Source organism: Haliotis rubra, unplaced genomic scaffold, assembly GCF_003918875.1.
Source record: "Haliotis rubra isolate DU_JTF1 unplaced genomic scaffold, ASM391887v1 Scf2529, whole genome shotgun sequence".
Classification (NCBI taxonomy): Eukaryota; Metazoa; Mollusca; class Gastropoda; order Lepetellida; family Haliotidae; genus Haliotis; species Haliotis rubra.
Genome location: NW_025766591.1, coordinates 1 through 18,424, shown reverse-complemented (window position 1 = coordinate 18,424; position 18,424 = coordinate 1). Strand labels below are relative to the sequence as shown.

Genomic DNA, 18,424 nt, shown 5'->3' with positions numbered 1-18,424 from the left:
CACTAGTTGAACAGGAACCTGTCGTCACGCTGAAATCATCGATCGCAATATCACCCAGGTAGTTTACGTCCCAACAATGCCCTCAAAGACAATTTGGTAGGGCGTGCTGCCTGATACAGTCTTGAGTGAGACCTCTGCGACGTTCCATGAGTTTCCTTTGATTGCCTGTGAACGAGTGGATGAGTTAGTGAGTAGGATGGGTTCAATACATTCTTTGGCAAGTTGATAGAAGCTATGACAATGGGCATGATACTGAAATGGCCAATCACGATCGATGCCATAGATTCGAACCCACGACCAGCTGATCTGTTCTTTACTAAGTATGTAACTCGATCCATTCACCCGTACCCAAAGTGGGTAGTGGGAATTATTAATATATAACTGCTGATCTATATGGTATTGGCCAAAAGCTTTTACTGTTATTCACGTCTTACCTGACATATGCCATACAGGAGAACCCCTGGCACCATTCCTCATGACATAGACATTCAGACTACCAATCGAGCTTCCATACATGTGGTACCAGAAGGTGAAGCATGTTGGTGAGGTGGGTCCAGTTAATATGAAGGAGTTCAGTCGAGCAACATCATTGGGTCGTCGAGGTGAGGAAGTCTCAATGTACATGTAGTGACCTGGGTCAGGAAGGAGGGCATATTGTACAAGAACAGGTTTTAGTGCGACGAGCACTTAACTACCACCATATCCGTAACGGAAACAAAAAGACTTCGACAACCAGGCCTGGTTGGAGCGCTTCTCGAGGAACCAATTTACCGTTAGACACCTGAAGAACCACTCAAATAGCAGGAAATGATTGTTAAAACTTTGGAAACTGATGTATAATGTTCTGCTACCCACACCGAGAAACATCATAGTTGTCAAACCAGGGCGTAGCTACCATTATGAACAAAATGCCCGGGCTTACACATGCTTGTTTGTAAAACGGTTGGGCAAGCCCTCAATACTATCTAAATATAAAGCTTTGCAACCTATTGGGCTTACACGGAAACATTGGCTTGCTACGCGCCTGCAACACAACGGGTTGACGTTCATACCTAATCTTGTCCCATAGGTGTGGTCACTCGATGGTCCAGTGCCACGTGAAGAAGTTGACCCCGTGGTCCGAGACCAGTCAAACTTGTCAGAATGATCTTGTGAAAACCCACATAGGTTACTGGCTTCAAAGTTGCATTTGTCAGCGGCTGGTTTTGACGAGGGGCCCACAGTTGTTCCTGTGTAAGATGAACGATCAATTTGTGAGTGACAGAGAGTATTTTAGAAACATCATGTAAGCTTGGCTTTGAGGAGACCCTAGGTGACGCATGTTGTAGACGTCCACTAGCTGGATGAAACCAAAAAGAAGCGATTCAGCGATGGTCAAGGATCAGACTTTGGTCGTACCTGGAACTGAATCCAGAGGCCAGAGGATCCAGGCATAGTTAAATATACAAGGTATTGTTTTCAATAGATGCTTTACGTGAACTAATGGGCAAGACTGACTAATATTGATATGTTTCATTGTGACCTACAAAATAATCCTAGTTTTCAGTATGTGTTACTTTCCCACCACAAACGAGTACAGCTTGAGAAAATGATTTAACATTCGCTGATCCTGAGGAGATGCATACTCATAATGTTGACATGCTGAACGAAAATAGTAAGGGGTCATGAATACTTTTGGGATATGCTTTTGTCAGCGAAGTAAATGTATCAGTTTCATAAAATATACAACCTGTATCATTGACATTAGTAGTTAATCTGTTAACGACCTTTGTTTTCGTTGATGACTTGTTTGCATTAATTTAGCATTGTAAACCATTGTATTTACAATCTGTTTGTCTAGAAAGTGTCCCCATGAATTGCTAAATATATCAGTTTAGAAAGGTAGTTAATAAATATTACGAGGCAAGATGTTCAGGAGTAACCTATACCCAAACACCTTTTCATCTATTAGATATTGTCATGCATCACAGAAAGGTTGTTAAACAAACTATCATCATTATAAACATAATTGTTGACAGTCACTTTAACCTAACCTTATGCACTTGATACATGATTAACCATAAACATGGTTTTCATGGCACGAATCAACCATTTTGCAAATCATGGAACGAGTCATTGACAAGTACACAACACCTGTCAATTGCAGGTATGGGATCCACAAGATGAAATGACAAACTGAAACATAGGATCCATGCTTACAATAGGCTTTGGGGTATTTAAACCAAATTTGACCCCACATCATAGTTTCTTGTTGAATCAATGATTTGATCCTTATCAAAGTGTGAATAGTATATTTATTAACTACTTTTCTAAACTGGTATATCTAGCAATTCATGGGACACTTTCTTGTCAAACAGACTGTAGCATTGTGACCTCCTTTTTCCTCTACTGCCATTTAAAACAGATGTGATTCCGCTTCCTGAATCTGAACATGGCAAGGGACAATGATATACATTCTTCATATGTAATGTATACTACCCATCAAAAGTTTAGACTTACTAGTGTAAATGTAGCCACTTACTTCAGTCAACTGTTCAAAATAGATTTTGCAAAATATTCCATACTATTTAAAGGTACTGTTTACATATGAACTGATGTATTGTAAAACAAATTCGTAACTTTGAAAGGATTATTGTCATGAGTTCGATAAATGATGAAAGTCAGTGAAAATTGGCGAATTCTTAACAAAACTTTACACCAAAACACAGCTGTTCACATACACGATATTTGCACATGCTTTTCAGCAATATGATGCATGATCCTCGTGCTATTCATATGCGTAAGGTTTACAGTTGGCTCCCCCAAGTTAGTGAACAAATTCATCTTCGATGTAACCATATGTATATACACAACATATAGTGAGTGCTTTAAGTGAGTCTAAACGTTTGATGGTGCGATAGAACTGATAATATTTGTTGCGAGAGATGAGATTTCATGCATTAATACACTTCATCACCTGCTGAACAAGAGCCGTTGGCGATGTTAACGTCATCTATGGCGATGTCTCCACGATAGCCGTTGCCTCTCACGCCTTCAAGCACCATCTGCAACATCGATCAGAATGTCACCAACCGAACATGTTGAATAATACTAGGGCTATGTTCCCATTCCTGGAGAACGATAACCATTTAATACCCGTGTTCCTCACGAGTAAGTAAAATGCGTTCACGCAACACGTTTTCACATAACGTTTGTGGGGCTACACACAGTAAACACAAGATATAGCAACAAAGACCATTAACTCTCCCCACCTTCCGCCGCCTACACTCTTACATAATGTGAATCCCGTAAATCTGAATATGTAATATGAATTATCAGCATTTATTTCACCCACCTGCTGCCGTATCTAGTGGAGTTATACTCTTACGTAATGTGATTCCCGTTAACCCCAAGCTCACTCAGACCTGTGGAGATCCGGGTTAAAATTGATCATCAGTAACCCATGCTTGTAAGAGGCAACTAACGGGCCGGATGATAAGGCTCACTGACTTCTCGCTGAAACATGTCATCGGTTCCCAATTGAGTAGATCGATGCTCATGATGTTGATCACCCGATTGTCTGGTCGCGATTATTTACAGACTGCCGCCATATAGCTGAAATGTTGTTGAATGCGGGTTTAAACAACAAACCAATCAACTAAATCCTTACGTTAAAAGGGGTCTTGACGTTGACTGAGAACTGCCCCATCCGCCAGTGAGTTCCATGAGTGCCAGTCCTCTTCCAGGTAGGAGTGGATGGAATGGCTGCTCCTGTTTGAACGTAGACGTTGAGGGCGCCGACGTTGCTGCCGTACATGTTGTACCAGAAGGTGATACAGCTCTGGCCTGCCTGAACCCGGGGACTGAACAGCTGAGCCTTGTCTCCGGTTTTCATTGAGCCTGACGTCTCAATGTAGATGTAGTAGCCGTCTGTAAGACAAGCATAGGGGTAGCTTGTGGTTAAAACGTTCCCTCGTTACGCCAATGACCAGGGTTCGATTCCGGTGTGTCCGTTTATAGTTCACTAAATGATTCATCTTTCAGTAGTTCATTAGTGAAGAACAAATACTAACATTCACTTTTTGGAAACAAAGGGTGAATGTTTAGCTTACATAGTATTAAACATTCCGCAAAATCTGGTTGTTGGAGTGTGTGACTGAGTATGGGTTTACGCCGCTTTTAGCAATATTCCAGCTATACCACGGCGGGGGACACCAGAAATAGGCTGCACACATTGTACTCATGTGGGGAAGGTTGTTGGAACATGCATAATGCAATAGTATTTCCAGGAGACCTACTGGAGTTGCCTAAGGAATGATCAGATGTGGGGCCAGTTCCTGCAGAGCCTGTGCTACCCCGGTGCCTCGTCCAGTCAAATTGGTCCGCTTTACTACTCTGGACCCAGCCACAGAAGTCGTTCTGGAAGTCGCAGTCAAAAGCTCCCTTTCCCACCGCCTGTGTCGTCACTTGAGCCGTTGTCTGGGGAGCGGCAGTGGCATTTGGCGGAAGTACTGAGTCAAATAAATGATATATTGATGTATCATGACAGGAAATTGATTCCACCTGTCTCTATTTTCAACAGGTACAATGACGTTAAGTGTTATTTGCACAATAGGAAAGCAAATGTAGAGAATATGCGAGACCATGTATCTACGTCATGAAATCAATCGCTCTTTGGACCTACATTCAGATTGAAGTACTGGGTCATATACATTTTATGATGATATAAGAGAGGGTTTTTATAATGGAACCAATTGGGAATATTTTCAATTTCAATTCCTTTATTCTTATTCAACCACTCGGTGGTACAAGAGAAGACAATACATACAATTTATGCATACAAAAACAAAGGTGAAGGTTAATTTGGGTTATATTCGATTCAATAGAAAAAAATACTTAAAGCGTTATTATCACAAAAGAAACATAAACATAGTATACATGAAGCGTATATAATGGAATAGCTGTCTACTTTATACAGACAATCATTTGACACCCAATTAAGGACTTACTTCCACAATTTGACGTCGTGAAGGTGATGTCGTCAATCGCGATGTCTCCAGAGTAACTCCTGCCCCGGACGCCTTCAAACACGATGCTGTAACTCTTTCTCTTTTCGGTGATTGGTGCCTGGCCATTGAACCAGCCGTTGCCTTGGTTACCGGACTGATGCCAGATCATGTAGTCAGTTCGCCCTGTTGAGGAATTTTCATGAACTCGTTTAACATCTTCGCACCTTCTGATGACATTGATCACATGATAAACTTAAGGGGAGACACTCATTTAATTTGTTACATAACCCTTGTGTGATGTTCACTGGATGATACATTTATATACTATTATTTCGAATTGGCATCAGATAGGAGCCATAACGAATGTTAATTTAGATGACTGACATGTAAGAATATTACATATAAATGAACAATTGTGTTACATTGGCAAGTCTAAATAACTAACAATTAACACTGTAACATTATTTAAACCTGGATAATCTTGTTATCAAATCATTATTAATTTTACTTTTAAAAATACCATTTCTTATTTGAATACACCATTATGGCCATCGAATAGTTCTTGAAGTCTGACTTACCGGGTACCCTGATGTAGATGTTGAGAGAATCGACGGTGGCCCCGTACATGCTGTACCAGAAGCTGACGCACCTGCCGCTGGACGTGACACGGGGGAAGCTCTCACTGACCAGCCACGCCTTGTCTCCGGTCAGTCTTGGGGCCGAGGTTTCTATGTACAGGTACTTGCCTGCAAACACACAATTGTAAACCTTATGAACTCAGGGAATTGTCATGGTCGTGAAACTCTGTCATATTACCGATGACACTTTGTTTCTTTTCTTCTGAGTAAGTGAGTGAGTGAGTTAATATTTAGCGTCACATCGGTAATATTTCAGCCATATCGTGACGTGAACAATTTAATTCATATCATTATTAAATTCAATACATTTAGAACGTAAAAAACAGTCATCAAAGGTCAGTAAAACTTATCACAGCTCTTGATTTAAAAATAGTACGCTACTATAAAACATATATCACTATAGACAGCAATGCAATATAAATTCGGGCTATAGATCACCAGCAACTGCAGGCTGATCACCATACTAGGGACTCTTCTCTTCTGACACGTCGTGATTCAGCATGCTTTTGAACACAAATATACCGACGTGTCTGAAGTGAGAACTATTGCTTTTATATTGTACACAAAATGAAAACTGGAAAATTGAAAACAATATGTGTATGTGCTAATTTATCCTATACATTGACTCGGCGACGTTCGTGACTTCATTGTCGAACTGGTATCTTTGAAGCAAGGGAAAATATGAGAGGAGACCAAAACAAGAGCGACACCTTCACGACCCAACACTCGAGAAAAATGTGGAAGTACAATGATGATACCAGGTGTCAAAGAATAGGTAAACATTGAGGTTGCAAATATCATAACTTAAGGTCAAGTTTAAAGAATAAAAAACTGGAAAAAGTGGTGACAGTATCATCTCGTCTTCATAAAGAATGAAAAAGTGGTGACAGTATCATCTCGTCTTCATAAAGAATGAAAAACTGGTAATAGTGTCATTTCGTGATCATAAAGAATGAAAAAGGTAATAGTGTCATCGTGTCTTCAAAAAGACTGAAAAACTGGTAAAATTGTCATCTCGTCTTCATAAAGAATGAAAACTTGTAATAGTGTCATCTCGTCTTCATAGAGAATGAAAAACTGGTAATAGTGTCATCTCGTCTTCATAAAGAATGAAAAACTGGTAATAGTGTCATCTCGTCTTCATAAAGAATGAAAAACTGGTAATAGTGTCATTTCGTTGTCATAAAGAATGAAAAGGGGTAATAGTGTCATCTCGTCTTCATAAAGAATGAAAAACTGGTAATAGTGTCATCTCGTCTTCATAGAGAATGAAAACTGATAATAGTGTCATTTCATTGTCATAAAGAATGAAAAAGGGGTAATAGTGTCATCTTGTCTTCAAAAAGACTGAAAAACTTGTAAAAGTGTCATCTCGTCTTCATAAAGAATGAAAACTCGTAAAAGTGTCATCTCGTGATCATAAAGAATGAAAAAGGGGTAATAGTGTCATCTTGTCTTCATAAAGAATGAAAATCTGGTAATAGTGCCATCTCGTCTTCATAAAGAATGAAAAACTGGTAATAGTGTCATTTCGTTGTCATAAAGAATGAAAAAGTGGTAATAGTGTCATCTCGTCTTCATAAAGAATGAAAAACTGGTAATAGTGTCATTTCGTTGTCATAAAGAATGAAAAACTGGTAATAATATCATCTCGTCTTCATAGAGAATGAACACTGCTAATAGTCTCATCTCGCCTTTTGATGTGTGGAAGGTTGTGGTGAACATACTGTCCGCAAATCGTCTTTCCTTTCCTCATTTATTTTTACCGTTACTAGCTAAATCACGAAAAAAAACATAAATTGCGTTCCATGTGAAATACTGCACTTCTCACCTTGTCGTGTACCGAGCGTGTGGTCAGTGGAAGGTCCAGTAGAGGTAGTGGAGGTCCCGGCGGAGTCCATTGTCCAGTCAAACTGATCTCCTTTGGCAGTGTTCTTCCAAGTGCACAGACCGGATTCGAACGTGCAGTCACCTGTAGATGAACACATTTACAGAGAACTAATTCCTCGTACAAACAGATTTGAATATTATACACAATCTCGACCTGAGATTACCACACGCTATTACAGAGAGACCTAAACTTCAAAACTACTATTTTACACAGAGAAAATATTTCAATTTCAAGATGGCGCTTATTACAGTTCTCATTCAAAACAAAAATATTTCATGGTTAGGTGAATTTACATTCTGTAAATTATTCTGTCCTTATATTATGGCTGGCTATCGATATAGATCATAGAAATCGATAATCGTTAACTAAATATCGATCAATTATCGATACATATCGGAGACGTAACTTTGAGCAAAATTGTCTGAAAGAAAAGAATAAATTTTACATCACTGGTGACCAGCGACATGTTTTTGCATTGATTATTTACAAAACAGCGTCCTGAACATAATTTAGAAGCTCTCATGAATAAACTCCTATGTTTGTATATTGTGTGAGAAACTATTTCTATCACAAAAGTTAATGTACGATATTATTGATAACACAAGTTTCTTATCGATAATCATAAATATTCTTCCCTATCGGCGATATTTCGGATTATCGATAAGTTTCGCCCGCTCTGCCTTTTATGTTTTATGAAAAGAGGACCCGTCGTCTACTCCATGTGCTACCGTTGAGTAGACCACTGGGAACCTTATTCTATGTACAAAGTTTAGAAGCTGTATTCAACTTACCAGGATTTGAACATGAACCCACTTTGAAACTGACATCGTCCAGTGCTATGTCTGATTTGTAGCCTGAGCCTCGGGATCCTTCAAACACCATCTGAAATCCAAATGGGTTACTGTATGAATGCCTCCTTTCCTGGTGACTAAGTCGCACGATATACAGTACGTTATACATATTGTTAGTTAAGAGTGATCTGTGATAAGCTGATTTCTTGTTACCATACATTACATACATTATAAAATACATATACATCTGATATAAAATGTGTGTAACTGTTCGTTGACCACCATTGCTTATTCTACAAACAATTCCGCTGTAATTCCTGGTTCTGACTTATCAGAGTAGAAAGGGATCGGGTTCGGGGATGTGGGGGGTTGGTGAATGAGGAGAGAGAGACGCACCCGATATCCGGAAGTTGCAGTGGATGCTGGGACAGTTGCCTGACCAACTGTCCATTTGTTGCCCTGGTTACCACGACGTGAAAATAATGGCCGACCTGTGTTGTTTCCAACCTGCAACAAATAATAGTGTTACTTATCTAGACCACGTGTACTGTACGGAATATACATCATCACAACCGGCCATTCTCTGAATAGGTCATCACTAACCTTGACAACATTCTTGAGGTCATATATTTAACAGAAGTAAATGAATATTAATACCAGGATTACCCAATACTTATATACAAATACTTTTAATTTCAGTATTCAAAATTCATTTTTTCTGAAGATAATATTTTTTGAGGTATACATGAATCGGAAGTTTACAATCAAGAAAGATAAAAGCTATGAAAATATGAATCTGACATACCTGAGCGTAGACGTTGAAAGTTCCCATCATAGATCCGTACATGTGGTAGTAGAAATTGACACACATTGCCTGGCTGTCATGATAGGTCGGCGACAAGATGCGTGCTATGTCTCCATTTGCTCGGTTAGTTGCCTCGGTGTACAGATAGTGACCTGAACGAAAAGAGATTAAAACAGTCCTTTAACTCCTGTTATCCCCAGCTTCAGTTATCCGTTTACTCTTGAACCTCACAAAATACTGTTTGTTGTCAAGTAAATAAAAGGTGTACATCCATTTTTTTCAAGTTCGTCTCTGTATTTCCAGCCTGGGTTGGTTGTATCGAAATGTTAACCAACGTAGTCAGCTCAATTTAAAATTGTCATATTTGTCCATTTATATACACCCATGCATGAATTAAGCACCACCCTATTCTGAAAACAAGATGTGATGCTACAGAAAAGTTAGGGTATAGCCATAAAGTTAATTAACCTATAGTTAAAGAAGCTTTATCCATTGACATTTTTACAAATACCATAACCTTTTCTCTTCTTTATGAAGGAATATGTTGATGAAAATGTGATGGGACTGAGTTTTACCGAAGATAACTATCCTCTCCTGCTCAAACTACACAATTAAATTAAGTTTGGACTAAAAACAACAATTCTGTTATATACCAAGATGACATTTACTCATCAAGTAAGCTTTAGTTTTGCATAATTCAGACCTTTTTCCAACAATTCAGATTGCTAATAGACAAAAATTGAAAAATCCCCATAAATAAGATTTTGGAATGAATCTTTTATGATTTTGAGTTTATTGTATGGAATAAACACTTCTCCTTGCCTCCTAAATCTTAGTTTACAAACTTTCATCCATTCACAATAAATAACGAATTTATAGCCACATAACAATCAATGATTACTTTCACTTTTCAAAATAAGGTAACTAGTTTTAGGACAGGAAAATACCTGTTTTAAATATAGGCAGTTATCCTAATTAAAGTACATGGTGATTTCAATGATGTTTTCGTTTTTGAAAAGTTAAATGCTTGCTCTATCAAATTATAAAGGTTATATTTTGGAAAGAGTTTAGAATTCCAGTTCAGACACAATTAATTGGTAAAAATACAGGGTGGTGCACTGATGTTTCTATCAAAAGTGATATAATCTTCAAACTATGTTAAAATGTTTTAGATACACATTCACAAAACACTTCCGACCATGTTATTTTAAAGTTTTCCCTTCAAACCATTCAAGCTAATTACGGATAATTAAATTGAAATCGCTATATCATCCCTATATTCCTATACATCAGATCAACGACGTCGTAGGGAATCCATTGTCGTAGACGACCACGAGTGAGTTTAGGTTAACGTCAATGTGTCAGTTGTTTCAGTTGTATCGTGGCGTTTCAGTGATACCTTGAGGCTGTGGGGTAGCCTAATGGTTAAAGCATTTGCTCGTCACCCCGAAGGTCCGGATTCGATTCCCCACAATTGCTCGAATATTGCTAAAAGAGGCGTAAAACCCAACTCACTCACTCACTCAGTGATACCTCTTTGGGGGAACAAACTGTAATAACACACAAATCCAGAGACCTTTTGTAAGGCGAAAATGAAAATGGAACCATGGCTATATGTTAGTGCATGAAGCTCCACCCAACCCCAAACTTTCATTGTTACCATACTTCCGGGAAAGCATGGTTTCGTAACCTCACAGATACCTACCGCTTGTTGTTCCGTAGGTGTGGTCGTTGCTGGGTCCTGTGCCGTAGCTGGATGTCGTATGTGACGTCCATGTCCAGTCAAATTTGTCCGTCTTGTCCTGAGTGTAGCCACAGATTGCTTTAGCTTCAAAGTCACATTTCCTGACGACCTGGCCTGGGTGGACAGTGGTGTGGACAGGCGGTCCAGTTGTTCCTGGGGAGAGAGGAGTAATTTCACACCCCACGAAAAGCTGGTATTATCACTATCACATAATGTTCATAAAAACTTATGCTTATTAGTTATTACATCCGAAACCTACAAGACGTTTCACAGACGTTCCTTTTTATTTCTTTTTATTCAAAGTTGTAAAAAACAGGTACTTGAGTTTTGTCCTTTGTAGCTATTTTTTATCAACAGTATCCTTGTCGTACTATGCATCTGATGATAGCAAGCAGTCAGTTGTACCACTGAACTGTTATACAATATACCTGTGCATGTCCCGTTTGCCAACTTTACGTCATCTATGGCAATGTCTCCCCTATTTCCGTTAGCGGTCACAGCCTCAATCAGAATCTGTAACAACATTGGAACATAGCAACAAACTTTCAATACAGCAAAATATGGTTACGATTGATTGATTGGTTGAGTTTGCGGAGGTCTGTAAATAATCCAGTTTGGACCACACAAACCAATCATCAACAGCATGAGCATCAAATGCAATTGGGATACGATGACATGTGTCAACCAAGTCAGCGAGCCTGACCACTCGATACCGTTAGTTGCCTCTTCCGACAAGCATGGGCTGCTGACGACCAATTCTAACACGGATCTTCACGGGTTAAGAATATATGACGTAACTGTGGTTAAATTACCAGGACTATCGTAACTCACTTGGACATGAAGATACATTGGCAATAGTGACATTGAAGAGGGTAGCCTAGTAGTTAAAACGTGCGCGTCATGCCGAAGACCCGGGTTCAATTCCCTACATAGGTACAATGTGTGAAACCATTCCTGGTGTCCCCAGACATGATATTGCTTATTATTGCCAAAAGCTGTGTAAATCTATGAATAAAGCTTGAATGTAAAACATATACGTCAAGGTCGTACACTTTATTCTATTCACTTTAGGGGCGGTGGGGTAGCCTAGTGGTTAAAGCGTTGGCTCGTCACGCCGAAGACCCGGGTTCGATTCCCCATATGGGCACAATGTGTTAAGCCCATTTCTGGTGTCCCCCGCCGTGATATTGCTGGAATATTGCTAAAAGCGGCGTAAAACTAAACTCAGTCAGTCAGTACATTGGTACAATGTGTGAAGCGTATTTCATGAGTCCCCGTCGTGATAAGCTGGAATATTGCTAAAAGCGGTGTAAAACCAACCTCACTCACTCACTCACTTACTTTATATGGTGTGTTCCTTTTGGTCACGGTGATAGCGCCTTGTTTCCAGTTCAAGCCCTGGGCTCCTGTCTTGGTCCAGACTGGGCTGCCGATGGTTGGCGTGGACATGATGTAGAGGTTGAGGGTGCCGATGTGGTCGCCGTGCATGTGGTACCAGAAAGAGAAACACTTGGTCATCGTGCGAGAGGTGATGGACTTGCTCTGAAGTCTGGCTGTCTTGTTGACCGACTGTCCATTGACCTCAGTGTAGAGATAGAACCCCCTGAAACACAAAGGAACTCTGTGAGTAATGGTGTTTGAGTTTGAGCGTTTGTTGGCTTGTTGTTTAATGCCGCACTCAGCAATATTCCAGCTATATGGCGGGGGTCTGTAAATAATCGAATCTGGACATCTGGATGATCATCGATCTACGCAATTGGGATACGATGACATGTGTCAAGCAAGCCTGACTTTAGTAGCCTCTTACGGCAAGCATGGGTTGCTGGAGACCAATTCAGAAACGGATCGATGAATGAGTGAATGATCTGGGTTATATGCTGAAGTTTTAAATGTTCCATCAATATCACGAGTGAGTGAGTGAGTTGAGTTTTACGCCGCATTCAGCAATATTCCAGCTTTATGGTCAATATCACGAACTAATATCACGCCCACAGTTTGGGAATGTCTGTACACCGTAATCAGCAATATTTAAGGCATATTCCGTCGGTTTGTGAGCTGTCTGGACCAGACAATCCAATGACTGAAAGGATGAGCAACAGAGTCTGTTTGATCGAACTGCCCATGGCTTGATGTCAATATATTGATGACAAGTTCAAATATCAACGGTTACTTGCACTATTGATTATAAAAAAACTGTAAGTGCTGAATATCACTGTCCGTCATTTGTTCACATCCAAAATTCATCCTACTTGCCCGAATAAATATCCATTCAGGGTGTGTACGCACAACATCTATCAACAGGAAGTATATGAACAACTTCGAGTGGACCTTGATCATGGTATAGGTTACTGGCTGTGTCGTCATGTGTTGATGTTAAAAAGAGTTCTACGTTGCTGGAAGGTAACGATATTAACCATACACTCAGATTGCAACTGTACCACTATTTCAATAATACCTTTCTTTTTCTAACTATTACTGTTTCCAATTGTTATCAACACGCCAAGACAATATACAATGTCAATCAGTAGGTTTTACACGGTGTAGGAATATGCACAAATTAGTGGACACGTGAAGGTCCGGGTTAGAATATTGGTCTTCAGTAACCCATGCTTGTCGTAAGAGGCTACTAACGGGATCGGGTGGTCAGGCTCGCTGACTTGGTTGACACATGTTATCGGTTCCCAGTTGCGCAGATCGATGCTCATGCTGTTGATCAATGGATTGTGTGGTCCAGGACTCGATTATTTACAACAACCAAGTCAGCGAGCCTTACCATCAAACCCCATTAGTCGCCTCTTACGACAAGCATGGTTGCACTCATAACACTGTATACGTACTGCCTGTTGTGTGATCCCTCTGGGGTCCAGTCCCGCCGGATGAGGTAGATCCATGATGTCGTGTCCAGTTGAAGTTGTCGTTCGACATTTGACTCCAGCTGCACAAGTCGTTGTCAAAGGTGCAGGAGACAGGCTTTGACGCTGAAATCCGTGACATTTTAGTAATATGGGCTAAATATTATCAGTAATATTGACCAAGCATTTTTAGTAAAATGGACCAAACGTTTTCCACCGTCGACTCTAACCTCCATGCCCTACAAATGTTATATGTTTCCTCTATGCAACAGTAGAGGTTCAGTGTGTCGACGAAAACGTATACCTACATGGTGGAACATGGGCAGTGGACTTCCTCGGAGTTGTTGACGTCGGCTTTAACGTGGTGGCGGCTGTCGTTGTTGCTGATGGAGGCCTAGCATTTGATGGCGACACTAAAACAAAACACATGTCCTTGTTTGATATTAAACATCACAGAAAGTACTATGTAAATGGTGCTATAAACTTGTCGTCAGTTAACTTTAGGTTCGGTTTCCCTTAACGGCGATAAATCTCTGTTTCCATATACGCAAGTATTCGTCTTGGTCAAAGTGCGCGACAGCATTCCGTAGCATTTAAGGGGAGCAGTAACGACATGTATTCACACAAATTTGTAAAACGTCGCCTACTTTCGGTTAAAATGTTATGTCGTAAAATGACAGGAGTGAGTGAGTTTAGTTTTACGCCGCTGTTAGCAATATTCCAGCATTATCACGGAGTAGGACACCAAGCATGGGCTTCACACATTGTATCCATGTGGGGAATCGAGCCGGGTCTTCGGCGTGACGAGGGAAAGCTTTATACCACATGGCTACCCCACCGCCCCTAAAATGACACGAAAAATTATAAACTCCAAGGAATAACATAATCCATATACAAACCTCCACAATTCATTGTATTGACTGCCATATCATCGATTGCAATATCACCGTTGACTCCATTTCCAACGATGCCTTCAATTATGAACTGAAATAGATATATGCCGTATTAGTTAATAAACATAACAAGTCATCCAAGGCTTTCGACCAGGATTTAGAAATTCTCCGCATATGAATATTGCAATGCGGGTGATTCTCACTTTAAAATTCTTTTTGGGGGAGTAGACAGGCACTCTAGCGAGCATCCACGTTGACTGTTGTGGCCCGCTTAGCTGCCATGCCACTGTCTGCGTCAGCCCCGTGACGACGTAGACGCGGAGGGTGCCGATGTCACTGCCCTTCATGCTGTACCAAAACTGGAAACATTTCCTCTGGGAACTCATTTTGAAGGATTCGCTGACATATCGGGCTCTGTCCCCCTTTGTCTGTGGGCACTTGACTCCAATGTACATGTAGTGACCTGTAAAGACACCAAAGCTCTTTTTATATCCATAATGGTGATAATAATAATAAGTGTTCGTGGTACCTTAAGTTTGATACCTACTAATCTCTTGACACAAATCGGAAGATTCCCCGGGATTGCTGCCAAGAGCACAACCCTTCTGACACTCTGGGTAATTCAGAAGGCGGCAGTGTTGTGGAGTCTGCACATCCTCACTTCCTGGTGGTTTCGATAACACAGCGGTTGCTGGGAGAAGTCCCATTCTCTTTCTGGACTGCGTGTAAACGGGGCAAGAGCCCTGATGATGAGCCTAACTAGCCTGATTGTACCATGATCACCCAAACTCTTTGCTGTATTTACTTATCTTAATCATAAATAATGACATAAATAATCCTGAAAATATACGAAGGTACCACCAAGAATAGGACTCTACATGTTCCCAGCGATGTCGTGTAAATAATGCTTCACTAACAAGACTATACATGTAATATAAGTACATTTGTATTGAGGTTTTTACGACGATCCGAGCAAAACATAGTGACATTGTTTAAGATTCCTCTGACCCGTGAAGGTCCGGGTTAGAATTGGTCTTCAGTAACCCATGCTTGTCGTAAGAGGCGACGAACGGGATCGGGTCGTCATGCTCGCTGACTTGGCTGACACAATTCATCGTATCCCAATTGCGCTGATCGTTGCTGATACTGTTCATCACTGGATTGTCTGGCCCAGACTCGATTATTTACCGTCCGCCGCCATATAGCTGTAAAAATGCTGAGTGCGAAGTAAAACTAACCTCACTCACTCACACATTAAGATTCCTCTGTGTGGTGATTGAAGAAGGATTTATAGACGTGGCTTCCTGATCCGCTTTGAAGGTTACCGTACCCACCTGAGGCTTTTCCGGTTGTGTGGTCACTCTGAGGTCCAGTATGGCCGGTGGACGTGCTGCCATGGTGGATGACCCAGTCGAAGTCATCATTCCTTTGGGTGTTCAGCCAAGTGCAGGTGCCGTGCTCGAAGTTGCAATAACCTGCAGGTGAAAACCGGGATTTAGAAAGAAACACCTAACATGACATTTCAAAGGAAAGACGATTGTTCTCAGTGGATAGAACACTCACATTGACATCATTCATTGGTTACATTGTGATCAGAAAGCTATGACATTCATTGCTTACATCCATTTGTCAATGAGCCTTGACATTCATTGGTTACATTTGGGATCAGAAAGCCATTGCTTCCATTGGTCGTGCAGAGAGCTACATCTCTACATCTTGACACTAATTGGTAACACTGTGATCAGAGAGCTATTGCTTCCAATTGGTCACCCACATCTTGACACTGATTAGTAACACTGTGATCAGACAGCTATTGCTTCTCGTTGGTCAATTGGTCACCCACATCTCTACATCTTGACACTAATTGGTAACACAGTAACACTGTGATCAGTGACAGCCATTGCTTCAATTGGTCAGTCCACATCTTGACACTGATTGGTAACACTGTGATCAGAGGGCTATTGCTTCTATTGGTCACCCACATCTTGACACTAATTAGTAACACTGTGATCAGAGGGCTATTGCTTCCATTGGTCACTCCACATCTTGACACTGTCGAATTCAATTAGTAACACTGTGATTAGAGCTAGCTTCCATTGCTTCCATTTAGTAACACTCACCCACATCTTGACACTCAATTAGTAACACTGTGATCAGAGAGCTATTGCTTCCATTGATCACCCACATCTTGACACTAATTAGTCACACTGTGATCAGAGAGCTATTGCTTCCATTGGTCACCCACATCTTGACACTAATTAGTAACACTGTGATCAGAGGGCTATTGCTTCCATTGGTCACCTACATCTTGACACTATTCTTGACACTGATTGGTAAATTAGTAACACTGTGATCAGAGGGCTATTGCTTCCATTGGTCGTCTACATCTTGACACTGATTGGAAACACTGTGATCAGAGGGCTATTGCTTCTATTGGTCGTCTACATCTTGACACTGATTGGTAACACTGTGATCAGAGGGCTATTGCTTCCATTGGTCGTCTACATCTTGACACTGATTGGTAACACTGTGATCAGAGGGCTATTGCTCCAATTGGTCGTCTACATCTTGACACTGATTGGTAACACTGTGATCAGAGGGCTATTGCTTCTATTGGTCACCCACATCTTGACACTAAGTGATAACATTGTGATCAGATATTTCTTTTCATTGGTCGCCTACATCTTGACACTAATTGGTAACATTGTGATCAGATATTGCTTCCATTGGTCGCCTACATCTTGACACTTCTATTGGTAACAGTGTGACCAGAGAGCTATTGTTTCCATTGGTCGCCTCCATCTTGACACTTAATTGGTAACACTGTGATCAGAAAACTGCTACCATTGGTCGCCTACATCTTGACACTGGTAACATTACGATTAGATATTGCTTGCATTAGTAAGGAAGGGAAACCCGTTAATCAGCAAACTTGTCTTTTGTTAGGGAAATTTAGGAATATTTAGCTAGATACATGTCGGCATGTCTACCTGGCTATGATTCGATAACCCGGAAAGACCTACACGTGGGAACACTCACATCCAGAAGGGAAAGGGGGGTACGTTACTCTGGTCTCGGACAGGAGCCATGTTTCCAGCAAGATGTCATCAATGGCAATGTCCCCACGGCTACCTGTGCCCCGGCTGGCCCTCAAACACGATCTGCAGTAATAGGTCATAGACGACTGTAAGTCATCTGGTTGGTGCAGTAAATCCAACCAAACGGAAACTGTCTTCATAGGATCATTGGTCAAAAACGTAACAGCTTCTGAGAGAGATGAGTTTGGAACGAGGAGAGAAGAAAAAGAAAGGTAAATCAGGAAGGGCGACAGAGAGAGAGAGAGAAGGTGAAACAGACAGAGACACAGATAAAACAGAGAAAGAGAGGGAGGGAGGAGAGAGAGAAAGAGAGGGAGGACAGGAGAGAGACAGACAGAGACAGAGAAAGAGAGAGGGAGAGGAACAGACAGAGACACAAAGAGAGAGAAAGAGAGAGAAAAAGAGAGAAGGAGAGGAGGGAGGTGGAGGGAGAGAGAGAAAGAGAGAGAGAGAGGGGAGCGAGAGAGAGGGGATGGATGGAGAGAAAGAGAGAAAGAGAGAGAGAGAGAAAGAGAGAGGGAGAGGGAGAGAGAGAGAGAGAAAGAGAGAGAGAGGGGGGGAGAGGAAGAGAGACTCCTCATTACTCACGTTGTAGTTTGATCCTCTCGGAATGGTCACTTGTGCTATCTGCCAGTCCATACCTTGGTTGCCGGACAGTGTCCACAGCACATTACCCAGACTTTGGGACTTGGCGTACACGTTCAGCGTGTTTACCTGCTGCCCA

The 18,424-nt window shown here is 41.1% G+C and overlaps 1 protein-coding gene across 1 annotated transcript; it reads right to left on the bottom strand.

Annotated features, from left to right (window-relative positions):
* Window positions 1-423: 423 nt before the first annotated feature.
* Window positions 424-16,789, bottom strand: LOC124279600 (MAM and LDL-receptor class A domain-containing protein 1-like). Its single transcript, XM_046715443.1, has 19 exons — window positions 16,723-16,789; window positions 15,937-16,077; window positions 14,806-15,065; window positions 14,609-14,693; window positions 14,014-14,122; window positions 12,199-12,460; window positions 11,286-11,370; window positions 10,819-11,010; window positions 9,114-9,265; window positions 8,705-8,815; window positions 8,309-8,399; window positions 7,458-7,598; window positions 5,567-5,734; window positions 4,989-5,171; window positions 4,278-4,490; window positions 3,650-3,909; window positions 2,957-3,044; window positions 1,053-1,229; window positions 424-632 (listed from the first exon to the last, which is right to left on the bottom strand). Exons 1-19 carry the CDS (start codon window positions 16,787-16,789, stop codon window positions 424-426), a joined length of 2,994 nt encoding a protein of 997 aa, XP_046571399.1.
* Window positions 16,790-18,424: the final 1,635 nt, after the last annotated feature.